General features: G+C 44.1%; 1 protein-coding gene and 1 pseudogene across 12 annotated transcripts in view; one reads left to right on the top strand and one right to left on the bottom strand.

Annotated features, from left to right (window-relative positions):
* SLC9D1 (solute carrier family 9 member D1) overlaps window positions 1–24386 on the top strand; it is a 47727-nt gene that overhangs the window by 18869 nt on the left and 4472 nt on the right. For 8 of the 12 annotated variants that reach the window (XM_077854862.1, XM_077854867.1, XM_077854863.1 and 5 more), the window contains 3 exons: window positions 6197–6317; window positions 16565–16760; window positions 20452–20602. In XM_077854862.1, coding sequence (XP_077710988.1) covers window positions 6197–6317; window positions 16565–16760; window positions 20452–20602 — 468 coding nt within the window. Of the gene's footprint in view, window positions 1–6196; window positions 6318–16564; window positions 16761–20451; window positions 20603–22521; window positions 22625–24242; window positions 24383–24386 lie in introns of all 12 variants that reach the window. The other 4 variants (XR_013355406.1, XR_013355407.1, XM_077854872.1 and 1 more) reach the window with 4 other exon arrangements.
* LOC144287667 (small ubiquitin-related modifier 2 pseudogene) lies at window positions 4011–4848 on the bottom strand (annotated as a pseudogene).

Raw genomic sequence — 24386 nt, 5'->3', positions numbered from 1 at the left:
AATCCTCCCCTGCAGGACCGTTAGAAAATGTAATTTGGGGGGAAGAAAGCTTTGATTTATAATGGCCACAAATTTAAAAAAAAAGGAGGGGGGATCCCTGGGTGGCTCAGTGGTTTAGCGCCTGCCTTTGGCCCAGGGCGCAGTCTTGGAGTCCCGGGATCGAGTCCCACGTTGGGCTCCCGGCATGGAGCCTGCTTCTCCCTCCTCCTGTGTCTCTGCCTCTCTCTCTCTCTCTTTATGTCTATCATAAATAAATAAATAAATAAATCTTTAAAAAATAAATAAAGCAAGCAAAGGTAGATTTAAAATATATATATATAATGGCCACAAAAAATTTAGGAATAAATCTCTGAAGAGATGTGTGTGACCTTTAAGGAAAAAAGTACAAAATGTTATTGAAGAGATAGCCTGTGTTGATGATGAAAAGACTCGATACAAAAAGACATTGTTTCTCCCAAATTTATAAATTCCCAGCTATCCCAGTAAAAAATCTGGTAGATTTTTTCATGAAACTTAGCAAACTAAACCTATAGTTTGTTCAAGAACAAAGGCCAAGCCAATTATCATTTGAAGTGAGGTGCTTCCACACCAGATGGCAAGCCCTGAAGTCCTGTCCCTGTGCTCAGGCAGCACGGCATGTCCAGGCCAGGTAGGGTAGGAGGGGAAAGGACAGCCCGACGTACACATGCATGCATGCACACACACGGGACGTGTGGGCCAATGGGGTGGGTGGGAAGTAGTTTTCCCTACTGAATCAGAGTGCTCCCTGGAGCCACACACAGAAACCAGCTCCGTGTGGGTTCAGCATCTCGGTGTGCAGGGCAGAACTTCAGAGCTTCCTAGAGAGAAGTAGGGGAAACACTTGCGACCTGAGGGTAGGGAGGATTGCTGAAATTGAGATGCAAAATCCAAAAGGAAAGATGTTAACAAACCTGAACAAGTTGAACTTTGTAAAACTTATATTAAAAAGGTACTTTTTAGAAGCTGCAGACTAGGAGAAGACATTAGCTGTGTATGTGAGATGTATAAGGAAGTAATACTTGAACACATCCAAGAACTTTAACCGTGATTGAAACAAGAGGCACCCCAGTTGGAAAATAGGCAGAACATCCTAATGGAGAACTCAGGACAGAGGAATGTGCATTCTGAGGCAGCATAAAGAACAGTTCAGTGGTGCTTGGGGGAATGTCAGTGCAGGTCAGTCCTCTCAGGCCCGGCCTGGAGTCCCCTCAGCTGTGCCCAATATCACAGGACTGTAGGCCCTCACACGCGATCAGTAGGAATGTAAGCTGGTTCTTTGCTTTGGGGAACATTTCCACAAACAGATTTCCATTTCTGGAGACACATCCTAGAAAACTTCAAATGTGAAAGGATACTCAAAACACTTTTCTTTTTTAAGATTTTATTTCTTTATTAGAGAGAGAGAGCACGCACATGTTGGGAGGGACAGAGGGAGAAGCAGACTCCACTGAATGGAGACTTCAGGATTATGACCCAAGCTGAAGGCAGACTCTTAACCAACTGAGCCACCCAGGTGCCCCCAAAACAATTATTTTTGATAGCAAAAAGTTTTAGGTAATCTGAGTATTTAGTAATACAATGAGCAATTAAATTATGGTGTGTTCATATATATTGGAATACTGCAGATATAAAAGTGGATTAATCTTATGCTGTTGAGGAAGTAATACAAAATACAAATGTCTGATCCAATATAATTTATGAAAAGTTTGAAATTGTGCAAAGCTGCACCCTGAGAGCAGAAGGAAGTCCCCAAGGATTCAGTGCCCCTGCCTCTTCATATGTGGGTATGCCCAGATTCTCCTTTTTCACTTCTCATGGTTTCCAGCTAGTGCATTGCATAGTGGGGCTCAGACCCCCAAAGGGGTCCGTAGATCGCTCCACCTCTCCATGCCCATGCTCAGAATCCAGAGAACGATGAAGGGTCAGGCAGCCCTGGGTCATGGTAGCAGCTTGATTATGATGAAAGGTGACACAACATCTGGCAATGGTGGCCTTTGGTACCTATCCCCAGAATGAGACTTCCTATCAGTCCTGTGCTATATGGACCCACAGAGGCCTCCTCTGGAAGACACAGGCCTACAAGAGACACCCATGCTGGGACCTTGCTGTCCTGTTCCTTATCTGTGGGAGTACTGTGGGCAGGGTAGGGCATGAGGCCAGGAGAGGTGAGGCAGGGGAATCTCTTCATGAAAAGCAAGGGAATGGAGTGTTTCCAGTAAATGTGCTAGAATGTTCATCATAGCATACTTGAAGTAGTGGGAAGATTGAAAACCTAAGTGCCATTGATTGGGGAATGGGTAAATTGCTGTATTTTATAGCAGTTTTAAAAAGAGATCTTTATGCGTGAGCAGTGGGTCATTTTCAGACATATGGTGAATAAAAACAAAAAACAAGCTGCAAAAAAATAAAAATAAAAATAAAAAATAAAAAAACAAGCTGCAAAAATGTTCATTATATTCTGTAAAGTTTATAATTATAAGATAATAAACTCAGTGTTGTTCCCGCATGCATAGAGGTTATGTTAAAGTAGGAAAATACTCAAGGAGGGACACCTGGGTGGCTCAGTGGTTGAGCGTCTGTCTTTGGCTCGGGTGGTGATCCTGGGGTCCTGAGATTGAGTCCCACATCAGGCTGCTCAGTGAGGAGTCTGCTTCTCCTTGTGCCTCTACCCCTCCCCTGCTCATTTTCTCTCTTGTGCTATCTGCTTGCTCTCTCTGTCTCTCAAAGAAATAAATAAAAAAATCTTAAAAAACAAAACAAAACAAGGGAATGAAAACTAAGGCAGTAGTTGGGGGTGTGGCAGGAAGGGATTCAACTGCAGGTGGCCGGCTTACTGGTGATACCTGCAGTATCTTCAGGATCTTACTTTTTCAAAACTCTGAAGCTAATGTCTCAAAAGTTTACGGTAGGTATTCATCATATTTTTTACTCTTCATACATTAAAAGTATTTAATAAAAGAGATGGAAAACAGGAAAAAATTAAGTGCTACATTAGTGATAAGCACAAAAAATTAAACAGTGCAAAATTTAGACAAGAAATATTTAAAGTGGTATCTTTAATTTTTCATAGTTCCATCTGAGTATGTGCTTTGTATCTTGACTCTACTGCTTACCTCACACATCAGTCACTGCAGTGCATGTGTGTGTTTCCCATCAGGCCTTAGCTGCTTTTCCCAGGGCTTCCTGGGGACAGGGTGCACTGGGGATCCCCCCCCCCCCCGCCCCGATTCTGTGGCGCCTGCCCCCTGGTGGTAGATAGTTCATGATCCTTGACTGGGAACAGGTGAAAGGCAAAGAACAGGATTTTAGAAACATTTAAAAAATGCTGCCAGAATATCATCAAATGCTATTTTTATTATTTTTTTTTCAGTTTTTATTTATTTATGATAGTCACACAGAGAGAGAGAGGCAGAGACACAGGCAGAGGAAGAAGCAGGCTCCATGCACCAGGAGCCCAACGTGGGATTCGATCCCGGGTCTCCAGGATCGCACCCTGGGCTGAAGGCAGGCGCTGAACCGCTGCGCCACCCAGGGATCCCACAAATGCTATTTTTAAAAAGGAAGATGTGACTGGAGATTTTGTATTTCTTCGAAGTCAGGAAGAGGCACCATCTCGGACACAGGGCTGAACTATATTAATCCCATGTGAGGATTGCATGGAAGATGGTGGTGTCCCTGTGAACACAAGACCTAGCACTTTCCAAGATCAAGAGTCAGTGCTCATGAACCCATGGAGGTATTTGTTGAAAATTAGATAGGTTTTTGAAGTGTCCCACTCACCTGTTACTTTTTGTGAGGAGGGTATTCTTCACTATTAAGTTGTGCAATCCTCAAGGATGCAACAGAAGCCTAATGGGATTATCCATTTAGAATGTTTTATAATTCTAAGCCAAAAATTTTTTTTTTTCATTTTAAACAGGAAGTTTATTTAAACAAGACGCTTGACTTGAAGGGAAAACTAGGATTCATTTCTTTTAATTTATCCCTACTTAAAGACAGATTGCCCTACATGTAACAGCTATGTACAAAAAAGTTATAAAGTTGTCCTTGGTTTTACAATGATAAATGAAAAACATTAAAATTCTCCAGTCGAACAAGGTATGCAAGGATTTTTATGTTATTTTTTTTGTTAAACAGAGAGAGCAAAATCACTTACTGGAATATAAAGATAAGAGCTGTCTGAGCATGCCACTAATGAAGAGGGGGTATTTTCACAGAAGCAGTATTTTCCCCCATCCCATCTCCATTTGATGTCAATCAAAACATACCATTGGCCATTTAGTTAAAAAAAATGCAATATGCTTGTGCACATACACAGTTACTTTATGTACAATAAAAGAATGGGGAAGGAGAAATGAAAGAATAGAGAAAACTATACTGTAGTAGTCAGGATGTGGTGGAACCAAATTACGGCTTTCTATTTGAGAATGTCTTCTTGATCTGGAGGAACAAAGTTCTGGAGTAAAGTAGCAGGTTCCCTTTTTAGTAGACACCTCCTGTCTGCTGCTGGAACACATCAATTGTATCTTCATCCTCCATTTCCAACTGTGCAAGTGTGTCTGTTTCATTCATTGGCTGCCCATCAAATCGGAATCTGATCTGCCTCATTGACAGACCCTGTCGTTCACGATAGGCTTTCATTAGCATATAGTGTATGCCTCTTAATCTTAAACTGCACCACAGAACCATCCTGCCCCGCCATCTTCAAATTAATATGATCGTTTTTCTCAGTCTTCACTCCTTCCTTGGGCTTTTCATCAGCCATGGCGAGTGCCAGAGTCTCCTCAGCTGCCACTTCGCAAAAGAGGTACCAGGTCCACACCGAACGAGCCTAAAATTGTAAGACAAGATACGTTATTCACCAAAAATTTAACATTGTGTGCAAAATAAGCCTCCTGGAAGGATCACCTGGACTTCTAATCAAGTGTGACTTTTGCTAGTGATGACAGATTTTATTGGGTTTGTTCATTCTTTTCCATAAGGTTATTCTTATGAGATTGGCCTTTAAATATCTGTTCTTATGAGTAGATTTTTGTTCTTTAAGAAAAAAATAGCTTATTTTACAGGGAGATCATGAAAGTTAAGTGTTTAGAATCACATTTAAAAGGTTGGCCCAGGGATCCCTGGGTGGCGCAGCGGTTTGGCGCCTGCCTTTGGCCCAGGGCGCGATCCTGGAGACCCGGGATCGAATCCCACGTCGGGCTCCCGGTGCATGGAGCCTGCTTCTCCCTCTGCCTGTGTCTCTGCGCCTCTCTCTCTCTCTGTGACTATCATAAATAAATAAAAATTAAAAATAAATAAATAAATAAAAGGTTGGCCCAGGGCAGCCCGGGTGGCTCAGTGGTTTAGCGCCGCCTTAAGCCCAGGGCGTCATCTTGGAGACCTGGGATTGAGTCCCACATCAGGCTTCCTGCATGGAGCCTGCTTCTCCCTCTGCCTGTGCCTCTGCCTGCTCATGACTAAATAAATAAAATCTTTAAGAAAAAAATGTCTGGGTTCAGATAAATAAATAAATAAATAAATAAATAGATAGATAGATAGATAGATAGATAGTTGACCCAAAGCCAGAACTGTTGGTTGAAAATGATGCTGTCAGAGGCCACGCGACCCATTGAGTTGGGTGGTATCGGTGTCCTGTCTTCTCTGCAGAGGAGTGGTATAGTCCCGTCAGGCAGCCCTGCCTACTCCTTGCTCTAGTGTTTCTCCAGCAGATCTGTGTTCATCTCAGGGACTGATGCTCACTATAGCAGTGGTAGCAGGCTAGAAGGATCGAGACCCGTCAGCCAGGAGGTGCAACAGAAGAGGCCAAGGCCACATCTTCTCAGTAGCTTCAGGGAGTAATAAGGGGTGCTTCCTGTGTGCTGGGGACGCAGAGTGAAGTTGGCATGGTTATCCAGGCCCTCCATATTCATGTGTCCCATGCCTTCTTTTTATGATGGTGTTTTTTTCCTATAGTTCTACAAATAAAAAGTAGTAAAAAACTGGAAATTTTGTTTACAAAATTTTTAATGTTTAATATCTTTCAGTGTTTGCTCTCAAAGAGATTTTAAAGTCGGTATTCTGCCAAAGTATCAAAATTATTTGAATTATTTTGGAAATATCCACACAATTATATTTTGACTTGGGACACTTTAAATTATTAGAAATCTGTGCTATTGATACCTTTTTCCTCAAGCAGGTGACATTGACTACAGTGCAGTGCTGCTTGGGATGCTTGTAGTCCAGGACGTGCAGCTGGGCTTATTCATAGCTGGGATGCCCACCCTCATCCAAGCCGGAGCCGGTACCTATTCCAGGTAAATGCGCTATGTCACTTCCTCGCGCAGTCCGTTTCTAGTTTCCCATCGTTTGTTTATAAAAATATCATTTAATACCTTTTTTCCAAAGAGATGTTCAGAGCTTGTATGGCGCAGGCTGAGAGCTTAGACTTGGGTCATGCTGTGTGTGTGTGTAGGGGGATGCATGTATGAAGGATTCATGTGTGTGTGCATGTGTGTGATTTTGTGTGCGCATGCATGCCATCATTATGGAGATTATCATTGTTAGTGTCTCTGTCGTTATCATTTCGCTTTCTGATCTTTCCCTTCTCCCAATAAAATAATCCCAAACCTGAACTGCACTTGCTTAGGTTCATGTGGAGAGAGAAGTCAAATTGAAAAGTGAAAAAATAAACATATTCAGAAAGTCGTAGGTTATGTGGTATATACAGCATATTACAAGAACACCAGCCAGAAAATAAATCACTTGGAAAATGTAAGGAGCCCCATAAAACTTAAAGGTAAATTGCACTTGGGTTAGGACTATAAGCTTGAGTTTATTTTAAGCAAATATAGTAGAAGCACATAAATACTGGGCTTTGAAGTGTTTCCAGATGCTACATTTATTTTATGTTTCACAGTGATGATACCATAGGTCACAAATTAGCAGACTTTTGAAATTTCTTTTGGAACCACTTTGAAATGGTGAGATCTGTCATTTAATTAATTTCTTCCTTTCTAATCTGTATACCTTTTATTCCTTTTTATTTCCTTGTAGTGGCTAGATTTCCAGTATTCTGTTGAGTAACATTATGAGTGGATGTTTCTGCCTTTTTTACTCATCTTAGAGGGAAAGCATCCATTCTTTCACCAATAAATATTACATTAACTGTGAGGGTTTTTTTTAGATGCTCTTTATCAATTTATGGAAGTTCCCTTCTATTCTTAGTTTGCTGAGTTTCTGTTGTTAGTGAATGTTGGATTTTGTTATGCTTTGTCTACATCTGTTAATATAATATGATTGTATAGGTTTTCTTCTTTAGCCATTTGATATGGTGGATTACATCAATTGATTTTTGAAAGTCAAACCAGCCTAGAATACCTAGAATGAATCCTACCTTGTTGTCATATATAATTCTTTTTATACATTTTATACAATTAGCTAATATATTGTTGAAGATTTTTACATCTAAGCTCATGAGAGAATTGGTGTGTCGCTTTCTTTTATGGTAATCTCCTTTTCTTGACTTGGTATTAGGGTAATACTAGGTTCATAAAGCTATTTGAGAATGTTCCTTCTCTTTCTGTGTTCTGGAAAACATTATATGAAACTGCTATTAATTCTTCCTTAAATGTTTGATAGAATTCTCTAGTGAAACTGTCTAGGTCCTGAGATTTCTTTTGGGGGATATTTCTTAGAATCACAAATTCAATTTGCTTAATGGTTATAAGACTATTCAGATTACTATATTTAAAAATTATTTATATTTATTAGAGAGAGTGAGCTTGAGAGAGAGAGAGAGATCACAAGAGGGGAGGAGCAGAGGGAGAAGCAGGCTCCTCGCTGAGCAGGGAGGTTGACATGGGACCCCAATCCCGGGACCCCAGGTCATGACCTGAGCCGAAGGCAGACGCTTAACTGACCGAGTCACCCAGGTGCCCCTCCCTACTACATTTTGTTGAGTTGTGGTAGCTTAGTTTTTCAAAGAGTTGGTCTATTCCATTTCACTTGTCAAATTTATATGTGTAGAATTGTTTGTAGCATTCTTTTATCATCCTTTTGATGTCTGTAGAATCTATTTTGCTCCTCATGTTGGTAACTTGCATCTTCTCTCTCTTTTTGTCAGTCTTTCTGGAGGTTAGGCAATTTTATTAATCTCTTCAAATTAGCAGCTCTTTATTTCATTGGTTTTTCTCTTTGTTTTTCTGTTTCTAATTTCATTGGTTTCTACCCTTCTATTTTTTTTTCCCTTCTGTTCATTTGGGATTTATTTTGCTCTTATTTTTCTAGGTTCTTGTGCTGTGAATGTAGATTATTGATTTGAAACCTTTCTTCTAAAAAAAAAAAAAAAGAAAAACCTTTCTTCTTTTCTTTTTTTTCCTTTCTTCTTTTCTATTGTAAGCATTTAGTGCTATAAATTTTCCTTGCAGCACTGTCTTAGTTGCATTTCTTTTATTTTGATAGGTTGTATTTTTATCTTCATTTAGTTCAGTTAATGTAAAACATTTCCTTTGATGCTTCCTCTTTGACCTATGGATTATTTAGAAGTCTGTTGCCTAATTTCCAAGTGTTTGTGGAAATTTTCTTGTCGTCTTTCTGTTACTGATTTCTAGTTTCATTCCACTGTGGTCACAAAACAAACATACTTTGTATGATATTAATTCTTTTAAATTTGTTGCGGTTGTCTTGTGGCCTCAGATATGGTCTGTGGTAATGTTCCAAAGTCACTTGAAAACAAAATGTGTATTCTGATGTCGAATGGAGTATTTTATGTCAGATCCCATTTGTTCATTGCATTGTTCAGTTTTTCTGTATTCTTTCTGTAGTTCTATCAGTTACCGAGGAACATGGTTATTGATGTTCCCAATTATAATTGTTTATTTGTGTGTTTCTTCTTCTAGCTCTATCAGCTTTTCTTTATGCATTTTGGGGCTCTTTGTTTGGTACATCCACTTTTAGGATCATTTTGTCTTCCTGGTAGATCTGGTTGTCATTATGTAATGTTTACTTCTAATAATTTTCCTTATTCTGAAATTCACTTTGTTATTAATATACCCACTCCTGCCTGTTTTTTTATTAATGTCTACAATAGTCTGTCCTTTCTATCTTCCTACTTTCTTTTTTTTAAGATTTTATTTATTTATTCATGAGAGACAGAGAGAGAGAGAGATTGAGAGGCAGAGACACAGGCAGAGGGAGAAGCAGGCTCCATGCAGGGAACCTGATGTGGGACTCGATCCCAGGACTCCAGGATCATGCCCTGGCTGAAGGCAAGTGCTAAACTGCTGAGCCACCCAGGGATCCCCTCTTCCTACTTTCAATCTATTTATGCCATTGTATTTGAAATGAGTTCCTTACTGACAAGGTATTGTTGAACAGTGGGTTTTTTAACCCACTCAATCTGTCCTAATTGGTGTGGAGACCGTTTGCATTTGAAGTAAATATATTAGGACTATGTCTTTTATTTTGTTATTTGTTTTCTCTGTTTCTTGTTCCTTTTTTATATTTTCCTTTTTTAATATATTTTATTTATTTATTCATGAGAGGCAGAAACACAGGTGGAGGGAGAAGCAAACTCCCTGTGGGAAGCCCCATGCGGAACTCAATCCCTGGACCTAGGATCATGACCTGAGCTGAAGGCAGACATTTAACCACTGAGCCACCCAGGCATCCCCCCTCTTTTATATTTTTCTTACCTCCTTGTGGGTTACTTGCATATTTTTAAGGATTGCATGTTTTTTAGTGTATTACTTTGTATAGTTATTTAGTAGCTACTCTAGGCACTGTAGTACATCTGCTACTGTAATCAGTCCCCTTGTTGTGAAATATAGGAACCTTATTTCCATTTAGCTCCCTTTTCTCTCCCTACTTTTTAAATATAATTGTTGTATTATATCAAGCACCATGTCAGATGGGTTTATTAAGTTTGCTTCAATAATCAAATAGGATTTTTAAACTCATGAGGATTATCTATTATATTTTTATCAGTTTTGTTGTTCTTCCTTAAGTTCAAGAACTCTTTTGTTAAAATTTCCTTTCTGTCTGAGGACTTTCTTTGGTCATTCTTTCATGGTTAGTCTGCCTCTGGTGACAAATTCTCATAGTTTTTCTTCAACTGAGAGCATCTTTTCTCTCCTCATTCCTGAAGGATATTTTCACAAGATATGGATTTTGCAGTTGATGGTTCTATTCTTCCAACACTTGAAAAATGTGCTACTTCCCTCTGTCCCCCACTGGCTTTGATGAGAAATTGGCTGCATTCAAATTTGTGTTTCTCCAAACACAAGTCACAGAGAATTACTTACCTATAGGAATACTTTCTCTCTAGCTGCTTTCAAGACTTGTTCTTTGTTTTCAGTTTTTAGAAATGTTAATTATGGTGCATCTTGGTGTGTTCATTGGTCCACCCTGCTATAACACCACAGACTGGGGTTAAACAGCAGACATTCATTGCACAGTCCGGCAACTGGACAGCTGAGATCAGGTGCTGGCAGATTGATTTCTTGCCAAGAGCTCACTTTCACACAGCTGTCCTCTTGCTGGGGCCTCCTGTGGCCCAGGGAGCACAGCATAGAAGGTCTCTGGTCTCTTCTTATGATGAGGGCACTGACCTTACCTCGGGGCACCAGCCATGGGACTCCTCCCAGGGGTCCCTCCTTCTAACACCATCCGTCAGGACTTCACCTGGGAATTCAGGGGAGGACAAAACGTTCAACCCATAATAGTCTGGGCTTATCTTCTTTGGTGTTTGCTTGGCTTCTTGAATCTGTAAGTTTATGTCTCTTCCTAATTTAGGATTTTCCAGCTATTATTTCCTCAGCTGTTGTCTCAGTTCCACATGATCTACCTGTTAGGATTCCAGGGGCTTTGTTATTGTCCACAGGCCTCTGAGATGACTCCTCTTTTTTCTCTTTTCTCTTTTTTGTTTAGACCAGGTAAATTCTGTTCATCTATCTTCAAGTTCACAGATTCTGTCTTCTGTCTTCACTCTATTTTAACCATCAAGCAAGATTTTTATTTTGGTTATTACAGTTGATGCTTGAATAATGCTAGTTTGAACTCTGTGGGTACATGGATACGTAGAGTGTTTTTTATAACTTCTGTTTCTTTACTGAGATTTTCTATTTTTTCATTTCTTTCAAGAGAATTTTTATTTGAATTGCTATTGAATCATATTTCTGACAACTGGTTAAAGTCTTTGTTAGATAATTCTAATAATGATTCACCTTGATGTTTACCTTTTGCAGGATGTTATATTACGTTTCAGCAATCCTAAAATGATAAGATTTCTTCTCTGCCTGCCAGGGAAAGGAGAAGGAGTGAATAATAGGTTGAGTCTGAGACCTTGGAGCTCTAACTTTGCCACTTGCCAGCTTTGCACTCTCTAGAATTCAGTTTTTTCCATGAAAATGGGGGTGGTGTGGGGTGCCTGACTGGCTCCATCCAGTGAAACATGTGACTTTTGGTCTGAGGGTGGGGAGTCCCATGTTGGGGACAGAGATTACTTAAAAATAAAATCTTTAAAAAAAACAGTGGGGATGGTATGGAAATAGTACCTGCCTCATGGACCGTGTGCAGGTTGCAGGAGAGAATCCTACAGAGTGCTAGCCCACTACTTGGGTGGAACTGATTCAGTTTATTGAGAGGGTCCTCTTGTCATTTTCTTGTGATTCAGATTTTTTTTTTTTTAACTATCAGAAAAGTAACACTTCTAGTTACAACTTATAAATCAGAGCTAGTTCTTTTTCCTTCTGGCTACAGATTTTCAAAATAAGTAACTGAACAAGATTTGGACAGCAAAAGGAAGGTTTGCAGCTTTAGCTGAAAATCCCTTGAGTTCTATTTAAGATGTATACAGTTATGACTTATAGAGGTCAGAGTCTTCTTACCAAATAGGAAGCAGAGCCTCCACAAAGACTTGCAGGCACTCATAAAGAACAAATATGACCCCTCATCGCAAGAAACTTGTGTGCCACTCACAGACAAGTAAAACTGTCGCCGTAGGACACAGGCTCAGTCAGAAAGCCTGGGGAACTTCTTTTTTTTTTTTTTTTTTTTTTTTTTAAATTTGACTTATTCATGAGAGAGAGACATAGGCAGAGGGAGAAGCAGGCTTCCTATGGGGAGCTTGATGCAGGACTTGATCCCAGGATCCTTGGGATCCCGACCTGATCCAAAAGCAGATGCTCAACCACTGAGCCACCTAGACAATCTCAAAATTTTCTTTTGTATTTTTTCAATTAAAAAATCCAGTACAAAAAAAAAATCCAGTACATGTATTGATCCTATTTATGGTTCCACTTTAGCCATGAAACCTTATAGTTTAAATGATGTGGAAAAGATGTTCTATGTTAAGCTATAAAAAATGGAGTCAGATCATACATAGTACTCCTCAAAAGGTTAAACATAGAGTTACCAGAAGGCTCAGCTGTTCCAGTGCAAGGTGTTTACCCAAGACAAGTGAAAACATCTGTCCACATAAAAAGCTACCTGTGGGGATGATGGCAGCATAGCAGTGTTTACATCCTTAATGTCACAGATTATATACTTTAAAATGTTTAAGGTGGTAATTTTATGTTAAAATATTTTACCACAACAAAAAAAAAACAAAACTTGTGTATGAATGTTCATAGTGGCATTATTCATAATTGCTAAGAAGTGGAAACAGCTCAAATGTCCATTAGCTAATGACTGGGTACAATGTGCTGTGACCACATAATGGGATATCCAGCCATGTGGCAAGGGGTGGGAGCCTGACATAGGCCATGCACAGCAGCACAAACCTGAGGACATCATGCTTGTGAAAAAGCCAGACACAGAGGCTTTGTGATTCCATTTCTGTGAAATGTCCAGGACAGGCAAATCCACACAGGAAGTAGATCAGGGGCTGGGGCAGAAGCAGTGAGCACGGATGGGTGGATAAATATGCTCTGAAATGGGCAGTGCTGATGGGTGCACACCTCTGTGAGTGTACTAGGAACCACTGATGTGTGCACTGTATTTTCTTTTTTTTTTTTTTTTAAGATTTATTTATTTTAGAGAGCATGCACAAGCAGGACTGGAGGAGGGACAGAGGGAGAGCAAGAGAGAGATTCTCAAGCAGACTCCTTGCTGAGCGGGGAGCCCAATACAGGTCTCAAGCCCACAACCCTAAGATGACCTGAACAGAAATCAAGAGTCGGATGCTCAGTCGAGCCACCTAGGCACCCCTGAATTGTCTACTTTTAGGGGTAAATTGTACTGGATGAGAATTATATTTCAGTAAAGCTGTTAAAAATATATACATTATTTCAACTACATAAAGAAGAAAATAAGAGACTAGAAATCTGTCTACTTACATATACAATTTGTATATATATATATATATTTAAAAAAGGGGTTGATGATTTTCTACTACTAGAGGGATAGATTATGATAATTTTATTGCCTACTATGTATACTTTTCTCTGTAATTTGGGAAAATCTATTCTAATTTTGATTACCAGAGAAAATTTATATTAAACAAACAAGACATAAAATCAGTGGTAATGTTACTATGGTCTTTATTAAGCTCTAGTCAGAATTTCTTTTTAAAGATTTTATTTATTTTAGAGACAGAGCATGTACAAGCAGGGGAAGTGGCAGGCAGAGGAAGAGGAAGAAGCTGAGTAGGGAGCCTGACATGGGGCTCCATCCCAGGACCCTGAGATCATGACCTGAGCCAGAGGCAGACACTTCACCGACTGAGCCACCCAGGTTCCCCTCAGTCGGAATTAATCTTGAGCTTTTCTAAAGGAAAGAATTAACTCCCCCTTCCCCAAATATGTCACAGTTAAATAACAGAACCCAGAGACTGTGATAATACTTTTTAAAAAGAATGATTTGGGGGATCCCAGGGTGGCTCAGCGGTTTAGCGTCTCCCTTCGGCCCAGGGTGTGATCCCAGAGTCCCAGGATCAAGTCCCACATTAGGCTCCCTGCATGGAGCCTGCTTCTCCCTATGCCTGTGTCTCTGCCTATCTCTCTCTCTCTTTCTCTCTGTGTCTCTCATGAATAAATAAATAAAATCTTTAAAAAAAAATGAATGATTTGAAAGATGTCTGCTTGGCTCAGTGATTGAGCATCTGCCTTCAGCTCAGGTCGTAATCCCAGGGTCCTGGGATTGAGTCCTGCAGCAGGCTCCCCACAGGGAGCCTGCTTCTCCCTCTGCCTGTGTTTCTGCCTCTCTCTCTCTCTGTGTCTCTCATGAATGAATAAAATCTTTTAAAAAAATTAAAGATAATAGTGATTTGAATTATGAAAAATAAAATCTTGCAAGATCATGAAAATCCTAGAAGAAAGTAAGAAAGGATTTGTTTATAATATTGAGGACGCGAGCCCTTGGCTTCAAGCAGAGCAGAAATTCCAGAAGCCGTGAAGAACAGGAAAAGCAATCAGTGTTACTTCATGGGAGTGTTTAAATATCCCTGTGCACACGTGTGCACACACACACACACACACACGTGCTTTTAAACATACACAGGTACACATTTGGTAAGCAGGCCAAAGACACATGGGAAAAATATCAAAGACAGAAAGTTAAGTCTCTTATACAGGTCTATTAATTAGAATAACCCAGTTAAAAAACAGATGAACAGGGAATCTATAAATGAGCAAATAGAAGATGCCAGGTCTATCGTGTAAGTTAGAAGGCATCCTTACCTGTCAGACTGCAGACCTTTAACAGCGGGGTGATGCCCAGGCTGGGCTGTGGCCCTTGGTGCCTCCTCTGGAGGGGGATTTAGAGCACTGTCCATGTGCATGTGCTCAGAGTGGCCTGTCCAGTACCTCCAGAACCTACAGCATCCAGGGTGTCTGGTGGCAATGCAGGCTTTGAAAGGTGAGGCTGGCACTGACACAGGGACTTTGCAAAAACACGGCAAATGGGGAAATACAGGTGCAGAACCCTAGTGTCCTCACCATATGAATGAAGAGCAGGATGTGGGTGGGGGTGTACACAAATGTCCCTGGAGCCCGGATCTTCATAGATATCAAGGCTCTCCCTGGCTTTTAACTTTTCACTTGGACCTTTCTGAGCTGTTTGACATCCCCTTCCTTACAGCATATCAGTGGGCAGGGGGGTGGTAGGGCGAGTGCACGGTGACTGGGACCCATCCACGTTCTCCTCTGTGGATGGGATGGTTCTAGAACTTGTCTGAAGGAACATGGGTGTACATTGTCTGCACTCTTTATCAGCCAAATAAAATGGCACTGAGACTGGAGCTCCTATGTGGAGCAGAGTGTGGCTGCAGTGCTCAGGGCCCAGGCCAGCAGTGTGTTTGGGGAGGATAAGAGCAGTTACTACATGACGGTTAACCAGAAGGTGCTGTGCAGAGGATCCGGGTAGGGCGAGGAGTGGTGAACCACAGTGGCCTCGTCAGATTGGTGGGAAGCCCCCGCACTTGGGACCTGGTATGCTAGTCCTGCCTGGTCCTGCCTACCGCTGGGAGAACGTGCTCTGTGGGGGAGGGAGGAGCAGCTGCGACTGGGCCAGAAGCCTGGGGTCATCTGCTGTTCTCAGTGTTGTTCTGGTCTCTGTGGAGCATCACGAGACCAGTTAGGTTAGCACAGCCATACGGGGAGGTGATGGCACCAGGGAAGAGATGCCTGAGTGCCAGGTACAAGCCAGGTGCTGCATGACCAGGGTGGGAAAACTGGCCGGGAATTGAAGTGGACTTGTCCTGCTTGTTCTGTGCAGATCTGTCTCACCTTCCTTTTGAGCCTGCGGGGAGCCTTCCACCACCGGGAGAGGGTCCTTTGTGCCCAGCTCGGTCAGATTCCCCCACGTGCTCAGTCAGGGGCCACTTGATATCCGTGTCCACTGCTGCTGTGTGAAGCTTGGCTGCAATGATGTACGCTCTCCTGATCATCAGATTGTGCTCTGCCATTAAGAACTTTTAAACCAGAGTTTTGGACTAGTTTCCTAAATATGATGGAGAACTAAGTTTAAATAAAAGATACGCATACTCATTGTCGGTACTATAAACACACAGTTACGCCTTTCTTCTGACCAAGATCTTGAGACTGCATTCTGAGAGGTAAATAGTATATTCTAAAAAGAGCTTGGCACAGAATCCCATTCTCCGAGACTAAATAACCGATGTGAAATTCAGAGTTCTGGCTTGGCCACAAGGAGCTCTTGTGCTGCAAGTGGCCAGGGTTCTTTAGCCATGCCCCCACCACTCAGCCTGCCCGGTGATGGTCACCTCTGGAAGAATGTCACGTGGGGATTAGCTCTGGTGAGGAATTTGGTCACCAATCACTGAGCTGTATGAGCTGCAGTCAGAAGTCCTCGTCCCTATAAGATGCATTTGCTTCAAAGTATTGATGGCACACAATCCAGCTTCCATATTTGATTCAAATAAGTTAATTTGAACCAAGTTATTTAGAATTAATGGATTGATAGGGTTTATTTTAGTATTTGGAAATAAAAATGTGATTTGAGAAATTTATTTTGTCCTGTCAAAGAAAAACAAGTGAAAGCTCATTTTCTTGGGTGTTAAGGAAATGTGTTTTGGAGGTGCAATAACCTCTTTTTTCTCTCCTAGCATCATCATGGAGACTCTGCGGATACTGGCTTTGGTTGGCCAGATTCTCTTCTCGCTGGCTGCTGCTTTTCTTCTGTGTCTTGTTATAAAGACTTACCTCATTGGACCGTATTATCGGAAACTGCATGTGGAAAGCAAAGGGAACAAAGAAATCCTTATCTTAGGAATCTCTGCTTTCATCTTTTTAATGTTAATGGTAATTCTCATAATACGTGTTATTTATGTAGTCTGACTTGTATCTGTTAACTGAAAGCTTATAATCAGTTCTTTATCTTTTCATTTTATAGTAGTTAAAGTATTTGAAACAAAGGTGTATTTTTATTTTATGCACAGTCATTACTCTGCCCCTCGCTACAAGTTGAACCTGTTTGCTACCACACTTAAAAAAAAAAAAATTATTTATTTGAGTGGTGGGGAGGGGCAGAAGCAGAGGGAGACGCAGATGCCCTTCTGAGCAGGGAGCCTGATGTGGGGCTTGATCCCAGGACCCTGAGATCATGACCTGAGCTGAAGGCAGACGTGTTTCACTGATGGAGCCCCCCAGGCGCCCCAGCTCCCATACTCTTAAGTACTTTGCTAAAATGGCACCTTGAGTGTGGCACTGGAGGCAGTCTGAGTGGCCTTGAGAGCAACATGGATTCCCAGTATCACCAGTGTTACCTTGTCAAACTTTTAAACAACTTTGTACCTGAAATCAGATTAACAGTTTGAGACAACTTTCTGTTCTATTCCATGATGAGGAAGCTGGTCAGCAGTGTAACTTCTTTTGCTGTAAAGTAAAAAGTTGAAAATTAAGATAGAAGGTTAAGAAGCAGCCTTTTCCTTATTTAGAGGACATACTTCTCATGAGAGCATGGAGGAAATGCTGTTAGGCCCCACACATAGCCCCACAGCTGTGTTCCTCCCCTTGAGCCCCAGAGAAGTGAAGACTCAGGTTCATGCAGAAGCTCACACGTGAATGTTTACAGCAGTGTATTCATAGCAGCCAAAAACCACCCAGATGCCCTTCAGCAGGTGCCTGATTCACCCAGCTGTGGTCCATCCACACCACAGAGACCACCCAGGTTTAAAACAATTGGTACGTGAATCTCTAGAGAATGATCCTAAGCAGGAAAAGCCAGTCCCACGGGTTGGATACTGTGTAATTCCATCTATGTGACGTTTATAATGATAAAATTTCAGAAATGGAGGGAAGGTTGCCAGTTGCCAGTTGTTAAGGAGCAGGGAGAGGAGGGGGGAATCCATGTGACTAGAAGTTGTGTGTCTTCACCATGTTATGTCCATATCCTGGCTGTGATCTCGCACTTTGACTCTAGTGAGACAATAAGGGATACATGATATCTCCAAGTTTTCTTACAAGTGGAAGTGAATCTACACTTACCTCAAAATAAAAAGGTTAATTTTAATTTAAAGGAAATTAACACCCACTTCCTTATGTATGATTTAATTGCCTCCTACTATTTTATAATTTTGGGAGAAGTCTTAAGATTTGCTTCTGCTCAGAGCTGCTTGTGTGTGTGACAGGATTTTTTTTTTTTCCATTGCTTTATCCATTCTGAAGTGTTTTACTCTTTGAAAATGACCTCCAGCAAATTGTCTTGTCTGGATGACTTCCATGCTGTCTTTCCACAGGCTACACAAGTGAAGCTAGTTCTGCATTCAAAGTTTCTGTTTTCTCTCTTTGACAGCATTTTCTGAGCAGCTGCTGGGTTCACCACACATGTTAGGGGCTGGGCATCTTGCACATCAGGCAGTCTCACAGCTCACACTCCACCGCAGCCATGACAGTGTCCCATGCAGCTCACAACTCATCCTTTCTGTTGTTGGATATTAGGGTGGGCTCCCACTCAGGGCTCTTGTGAGTAAAGTAGCTGGTGGGCGCATGGGAGCTGGCTTGAGGTGGCATGTGGTTCCCGGTAACAGGTTGTGCCCATTGATACTGGTGTCACATGCGGGCTCGGTCTCACCACACCCTCCCCCTGTCCTGGTGCTGCCTGTCCCTGTTGTGTCCACTGCTCTGCTGGGTGGTAGCAGTGTCTTGTCAGCACTTTGACTCGCATCTCCCTGGTGAGTACCATGTCCCGTGCTCTCCTTCGCCATGCGGATGCTCCTCAGGGACAGCCTGTCAGACCCTTGGGTCATTTTCCTATTGAGTTGGTTATTTCTCCTATTCATTTGTAGGAATTTTTTTTTTATATATTCTGGCAAATTTTTTGTGTTTTTATCTTTTTACTAAAATGAAATTCCTACAACAAAATCATCTGCATTAACCCATTTAGAGTATACAAGTCAATGGTTTTCAGCACATTTACGGCATTGTGCCATGACGGTCGCCACCCTCAGAACATTTCTGTCACACATACCCCTAACGAGCAAGTCCCCCCTGTCCCCCCATCCTGTAGTAACCACTCACTTTCTTTCCCACCAACTTGCCTGTGTCTGCCCCTCTGGTGTGGTACAAAGTAAAGGTCCATCCATGCCGGGGCACTTTCAGTCCTTAGCTCCTTATGGCTGAAGTTCTGTGTCCTGTATGTTCTTAATACCTTCCAGTCTAGTCTGAAGCCTTTTAACTCTCTTGATGGCATTTTTTTGATTAACAGAAGTTGTTTATCTTAATGTAGTCTGTTTCAAATTTTGTATGACTAGCACTTTTATGTCCTGTGTAGACCTTTGCCTTCCTGTATCCACAGGCACCCATGTCGTCTCCTGGCATGTCCTGCTTTGCTGTTCTCATTAGATCTATGTCTATCTGGAGGTGGGTGGAGCACATGGCATAGGGCCGTGGACAAGAATCCATGTTTCCACATGCATCTCTCCACACCACACTTTAGCGTGGGGTCACCTTGTCAGAAGCCAAGAGGCGTGTGAATGCAAGCGTGCATGTGATAGTATGATGGCGCACTTGTGCTTGCATGAGTGAGCACGAGTGCTTGAGTGTGCCTGTGCATTTCTGACTCTCTGCTCTGTCCCCTGCCGACTTACCTATTCCTGCAGGTGGTTAGCACTGTGGGCAGTAGCCTTCTCAGTCCAGGGTGTCCAGCTATACTCATGGTCTTGCCGGCACCTGCATGAGCTTTTGGATCCAGTTTGTGGGTGTTCACACACCACTGCAGGGACCCGGGACCTGTTGAGGGAGAGTTTGTACATTCGCTGCTGCAAACCTTTTGCCTGTGAGCATGCTCTGCTCGGCTCAGCTCTTCTGTGTGATTCTCAGCAGAGCTCTGTGGTGTTTGGTGTGAGGGTCGTGTGTTCTCTCAGGGGACTAGGGTGCTGGAGGTATTTTGGCGCTCTTATGAACCGTGTTTCTGTAACGATTCTGTTGGCTGCTGACTTCTGTGTGTGGTTTTACTTCCTCCTCCTTTTCAAGTTGTTTTGTGTCAGTAACACCTCACTAAGTTCACCTGAATTTGCATTTAACAACTGTTATTAGAAACCCAGTAAATCCTGACTTGTACTGTGTCCAGCTCACTGAACTCTCTTGTGCTTCCTCTGGGGTCCTGTTCTCGCCAGGCCTCGCTCACTAGAGTGTCCTTTTTCTCCACATGCTTTCAGTTTTAGTGCCATAGTTGGGCTGTTCACTGAGCCAAGGGAAAGAAAATCTATCACAACTATTTAAAATAAATTTTGGAAAATATTGTCATTCAAAAATTTGAATGATTGTTTCAAATATCTTAAATTATTTTTTCTGTCCCTGTATGACAAATTCAACTAACGTTAGCTTCCTTGTGCTTATCTCAGCCCGTCCCCACAGAGGACGGTTCCTCTGGGGACTTGGAGATGGGCCTTTGCTGTGACCGCACACCCACCTTTGGGTGTGAACCCACCCCTGGCCAGAGATGTCGCTGGTGGCACTTGTGAGTGACATGCGGCCCTCCCCTCTCGCCCAGGTCACGGAGCTGCTGGACATCTCCATGGAGCTGGGCTGCTTCCTGGCTGGGGCACTCATCTCTTCCCAAGGCCACATGGTCACCGAGGAGGTCATGTCTTACATCGAGCCCATCCGTGACTTCCTGGTTATCATCTTCTTTGCATCCATAGGTAATGTTTCTTGTTCACGCAGTATTTGTTAGATGCACGGGTTTGCTGCAACCTATTTACATGTTCCCGTAAAATAGGGTCAGCAGAGAAATCTCATCAAAAAGAGGGAAGATTTATACTTGGGGAAATTAACTTGTTGACCAGCTGCCATGCCCTGGGGGATTCTCAGATGCCCTTGGGAGAGGACGACTCCCACTTTCAACTCCATGGGAAAGGCGCAGGTGCCCAGCACATTAGCAACTTAAACTCAGCACCAAAATGAGGCATTTGGGAGGAAAGGTTAATTTTGATGCCAAAAAATTAAACTGCCACATCGAGGTGTGGTGCTCTGGAAATGCCCCTGTGTCAGGGGGTCTCTCCCCCACACGTTCTGTACATGCTGCTGCCTTCTGCCCAGAAAGCTCCTGCACCATGCTGACTCACTCACGGACTCAGAGCAGCCACAGCAAGATGGAGAACCTCGGAAAGCACATTCTTTTAAAGTTGATAGGGAAACGAGGGCAGCTGGTCCTGAGAGTGGAGTGAAGAGTCGGGGGACCCCCTGACACTCGGCAAAGCAGCTGCTTTAGTGACAAGTGTCCTCACTATTCTGAGAGAGGACCTTCTTGCCAACATGTGCCCTTCCTCTGCCCCCTTACCTGTCCATCCCCTTCCTGTCCTTGTCATCTGTCATTGTGCCTGGGTCTGTCTCTGTCCCTCCTGCCCCCTGCCCCCCAGATCCCCCTTCTTTCCTCTACCTTTCGTCCATCACTCTTCCAGACAAGGACCCATGAGGCCCACAAATGCAAGCTTCCTTTGGCTGGGTCCAGGCCACATTCCCTCCTGGGGGCCCCATCTCGCTGACACACATGTGGCTCATGTCCTGCTTATAGGGCTGCATGCAGCGTATGCTGGTTGGAAATGAAAATCCCATGGACGCATTATTTGGCAGACCGGTTCCCTTAACTCTTCTTCAGGTGAGGGTTCTCCACCTGCCAAGAACAATGTCTAACAAGGAGATAGCCACCCGTGTTTGTACTTAGGTTCTTCACACTCAGCATGTGAAAGGAAGTTCAGCTGCGGAACGTGTGCATGCAGCATGGACTCTCCCACTGCTCAGGACAACACAGAGCTGGTCTGAGATGATGCCTTTCCTTTTCTTCGTTCTTGGACGTCAGTGATGTGCACATCAACTGGCCCCTGACACCCCACACACACACACCGCCATGTCAGGCCCCACGGAGCCATAAGACTGCATGGAGGGCCTGCTGGCCACAGTCAGTCCCGGAATGGGGGAGTGCCAAGGGCCTAGCTGAGCTCTGAGCGCTGAGAGCAGTGTGACTGGCCAAGGGCAGTCTGGGGCCCAGAGTGAAGGAGGCCCCCACCCACCCTTGGCTGAATACAGAGGCAGCAGCATCTGGCACAGGTGCCTGGGAGGGCATCGGGGCAGGGACTTGACTCAGATGGCGGAGATCCTGCCTCATCCAGCAATGTGGGCACCAACCCTCAGAGGGCAGCTGGCACTGCAGATATTTAGTTCCAGTGTTCCTCTTGCTAGACCAGGGTGCCAGGCTCTTCTCCTCACCACAGTGCTGCTGGCAACTGACTTCCTAAATCCCAGGTCACTGAAAGAACACTGTACATGTTCTGTTGTACTACAGTTTTTAAAAGATTTTATTTATTTGAGGGAGAGCACAAGCAGGTGGAGGGGCAGAGGGAGAGGCAGCCTCCCCGCTGGGCAGGGAGCTGGATGTGGGACCTGATCGCGGGACCCCCAGGATCATGACCTGAGCTGCAGGCAGACACTTCACTCAGTGAGCCCCCCAAGGGTCCCTCCTTTGTGCTGTAGTAATGAGGCATTTGAGCCTTGGCTCAGGCTGGCAAAACAGATGCCAGCGTCCAGGCGGCTGCAGCTGAGGAAGCCTCTTTTTGGCCTGCAGATAGATGGATGCCTGCCTGCTGGGTCCCCGTGTGGCTTTTCCTAGTACACAGTGAACTCAAGGAGAGAGACCAGGATGGAGAGGCAGACACACAGAGACAGAGGTAGGGAAGCAGGAGAGCACTTCTGTGTCTCCTCCATACGAGGACACCAGTCCCCCTGGCTCAAGTACCCACCCTGTGAGCCCTGGTAACCCTCAGCACCCCCCTGGAAGCCATCTCAGGTGCTGTCACAGGGGCTTGTAGCCTCTTCTCGGTCGTGGCAGCTCCAGAGACAGAGTGCAGTGGGGGCAGCCGAGCCTGTGCAGCCACCCCACCGTCCTGCACGACCACCGTGACAACTCATCCCCTGTCTCTTCTTATGAATGAGGCCACAAACTTGATTTTTCTTGTAAACTTTCAACAAGGATTCATTCCTTGGGACACAGAGAGGAATTCAGAAGTGGGCATCGCCCATTACTCATTCTTGGAGGTGCCCTGGAGACTGTGGGCCTGCGTGAGAGGTGACTGTGGGGCTTGTGTCGATTGACCAACTACATACCCTGTTCTGTTTCACACATGTTTGCTCATTTATCCCTGAAATTCACATCTGCAGAGAGAGGTCAGGAGGCATGCCAGGGTCCGTGGTCGTCCAGAGCCTGTTGCCCCTCCTGCCATCCCAGGGACACGTTCAGTATTTGTCAGGAGGATGACTGAATGACCATGAGCAGAAACACTACAGGGTGGCTTGTGTGCCTTCCTGTCAGATGTGCCAGCGTGGGTTCTGCCTCTGTCCCTGAGCAGTGTGCACGGCACTCTGCTCACAGCACAGGGGTCTCTGCCATCTGTCCTGTATGCCTGGGCCTGGTGCTTGCTGTGGCAGTGAGGGCCCCTGTGGTCTGCAGAGGCTCCACCATACATTGAGCAGGGACACGAGTGTGGTGCCATCATGTGGTCACCACAGAGGCTCCGAGGCAGGAAGGGCGCATGCTTATCCTCAGGAGAGGGGAGGCCCCTGAGCTTTGAAATAAGGTAGTGACACGTTTGGCATCGCCTGGGTGGGAAAGCGGGTAGACAAGGGCCACGCACCCCAAGCTGGTCCATGCGATGGGCTAGGTCAGACATGTCTTCTGGAGAGGTGTGCATATCAGTCCTCACGCTGATCACATCATACTGTGAGTGACAAGAGTTTGAAGAACACAGATGCAGCCAGAGGTGGTCTGCACCTATGGCAGCAGGAGGGCTGGGGGGTTGAAGACTCCATAAAAAGCTGGAGGAGAGGGAAGCCAGGGGCTTCCCTGGTAGGTGTGCCCTGAGCAGTCATCAGTCCTCAGGGAGACTGCAGGTGTGAGAGGTGGCCGACTCAGACCCAGGAAGAGGGACATTGCCAGGCAGGTCAGGGCAGGTGCTCATCTGCAGGCCCCATGGAGCCAGGGCCTGAAGGGTGGATGCTGCCACATTCCAGGGAAGAGGAGATTGTCCTGGGCTCCAGGTGCTCAGGAGGGGAGGCCTAGTTGGCCCTGTACTCCTTAGGGGTATGGGGATGAGTGCACAGCCAGTCCTGCCCAGCCACCAAGTGAGGAGGGGCCCACCAGCACCCATCCCTCATCCTTTGTCCCTCATCCCCAGCAAGCAGAGCTTCCCAGCAGACACTGTTCTCCTTCCTTTGTTTGCCAGAGCAGCAAGCAGCCATGAGTATCTGGGCTGGGCTTCCTATCCTGTGGCTTCTCCCTCTTGATTCCAGGCCCTGGAAGATGTATGCATCTTGGACAGAATGTTTTCACAAAAGAAAATCAGTTAGCAGCTGTTTGCCGTTAGATTTTGCCAAGTCCTGGGGGTGAAGTCTGGTGGAGGATGGCACTCGGCATGAGCCATAAATACAAGGTGC

This window comes from Canis aureus, chromosome 17, assembly GCF_053574225.1.
Source record: "Canis aureus isolate CA01 chromosome 17, VMU_Caureus_v.1.0, whole genome shotgun sequence".
Classification (NCBI taxonomy): domain Eukaryota; kingdom Metazoa; phylum Chordata; class Mammalia; order Carnivora; family Canidae; genus Canis; species Canis aureus.
The sequence above is the reverse complement of the archived record's forward strand: the minus strand, read 5'-3'. Positions and strand labels throughout refer to the sequence as shown.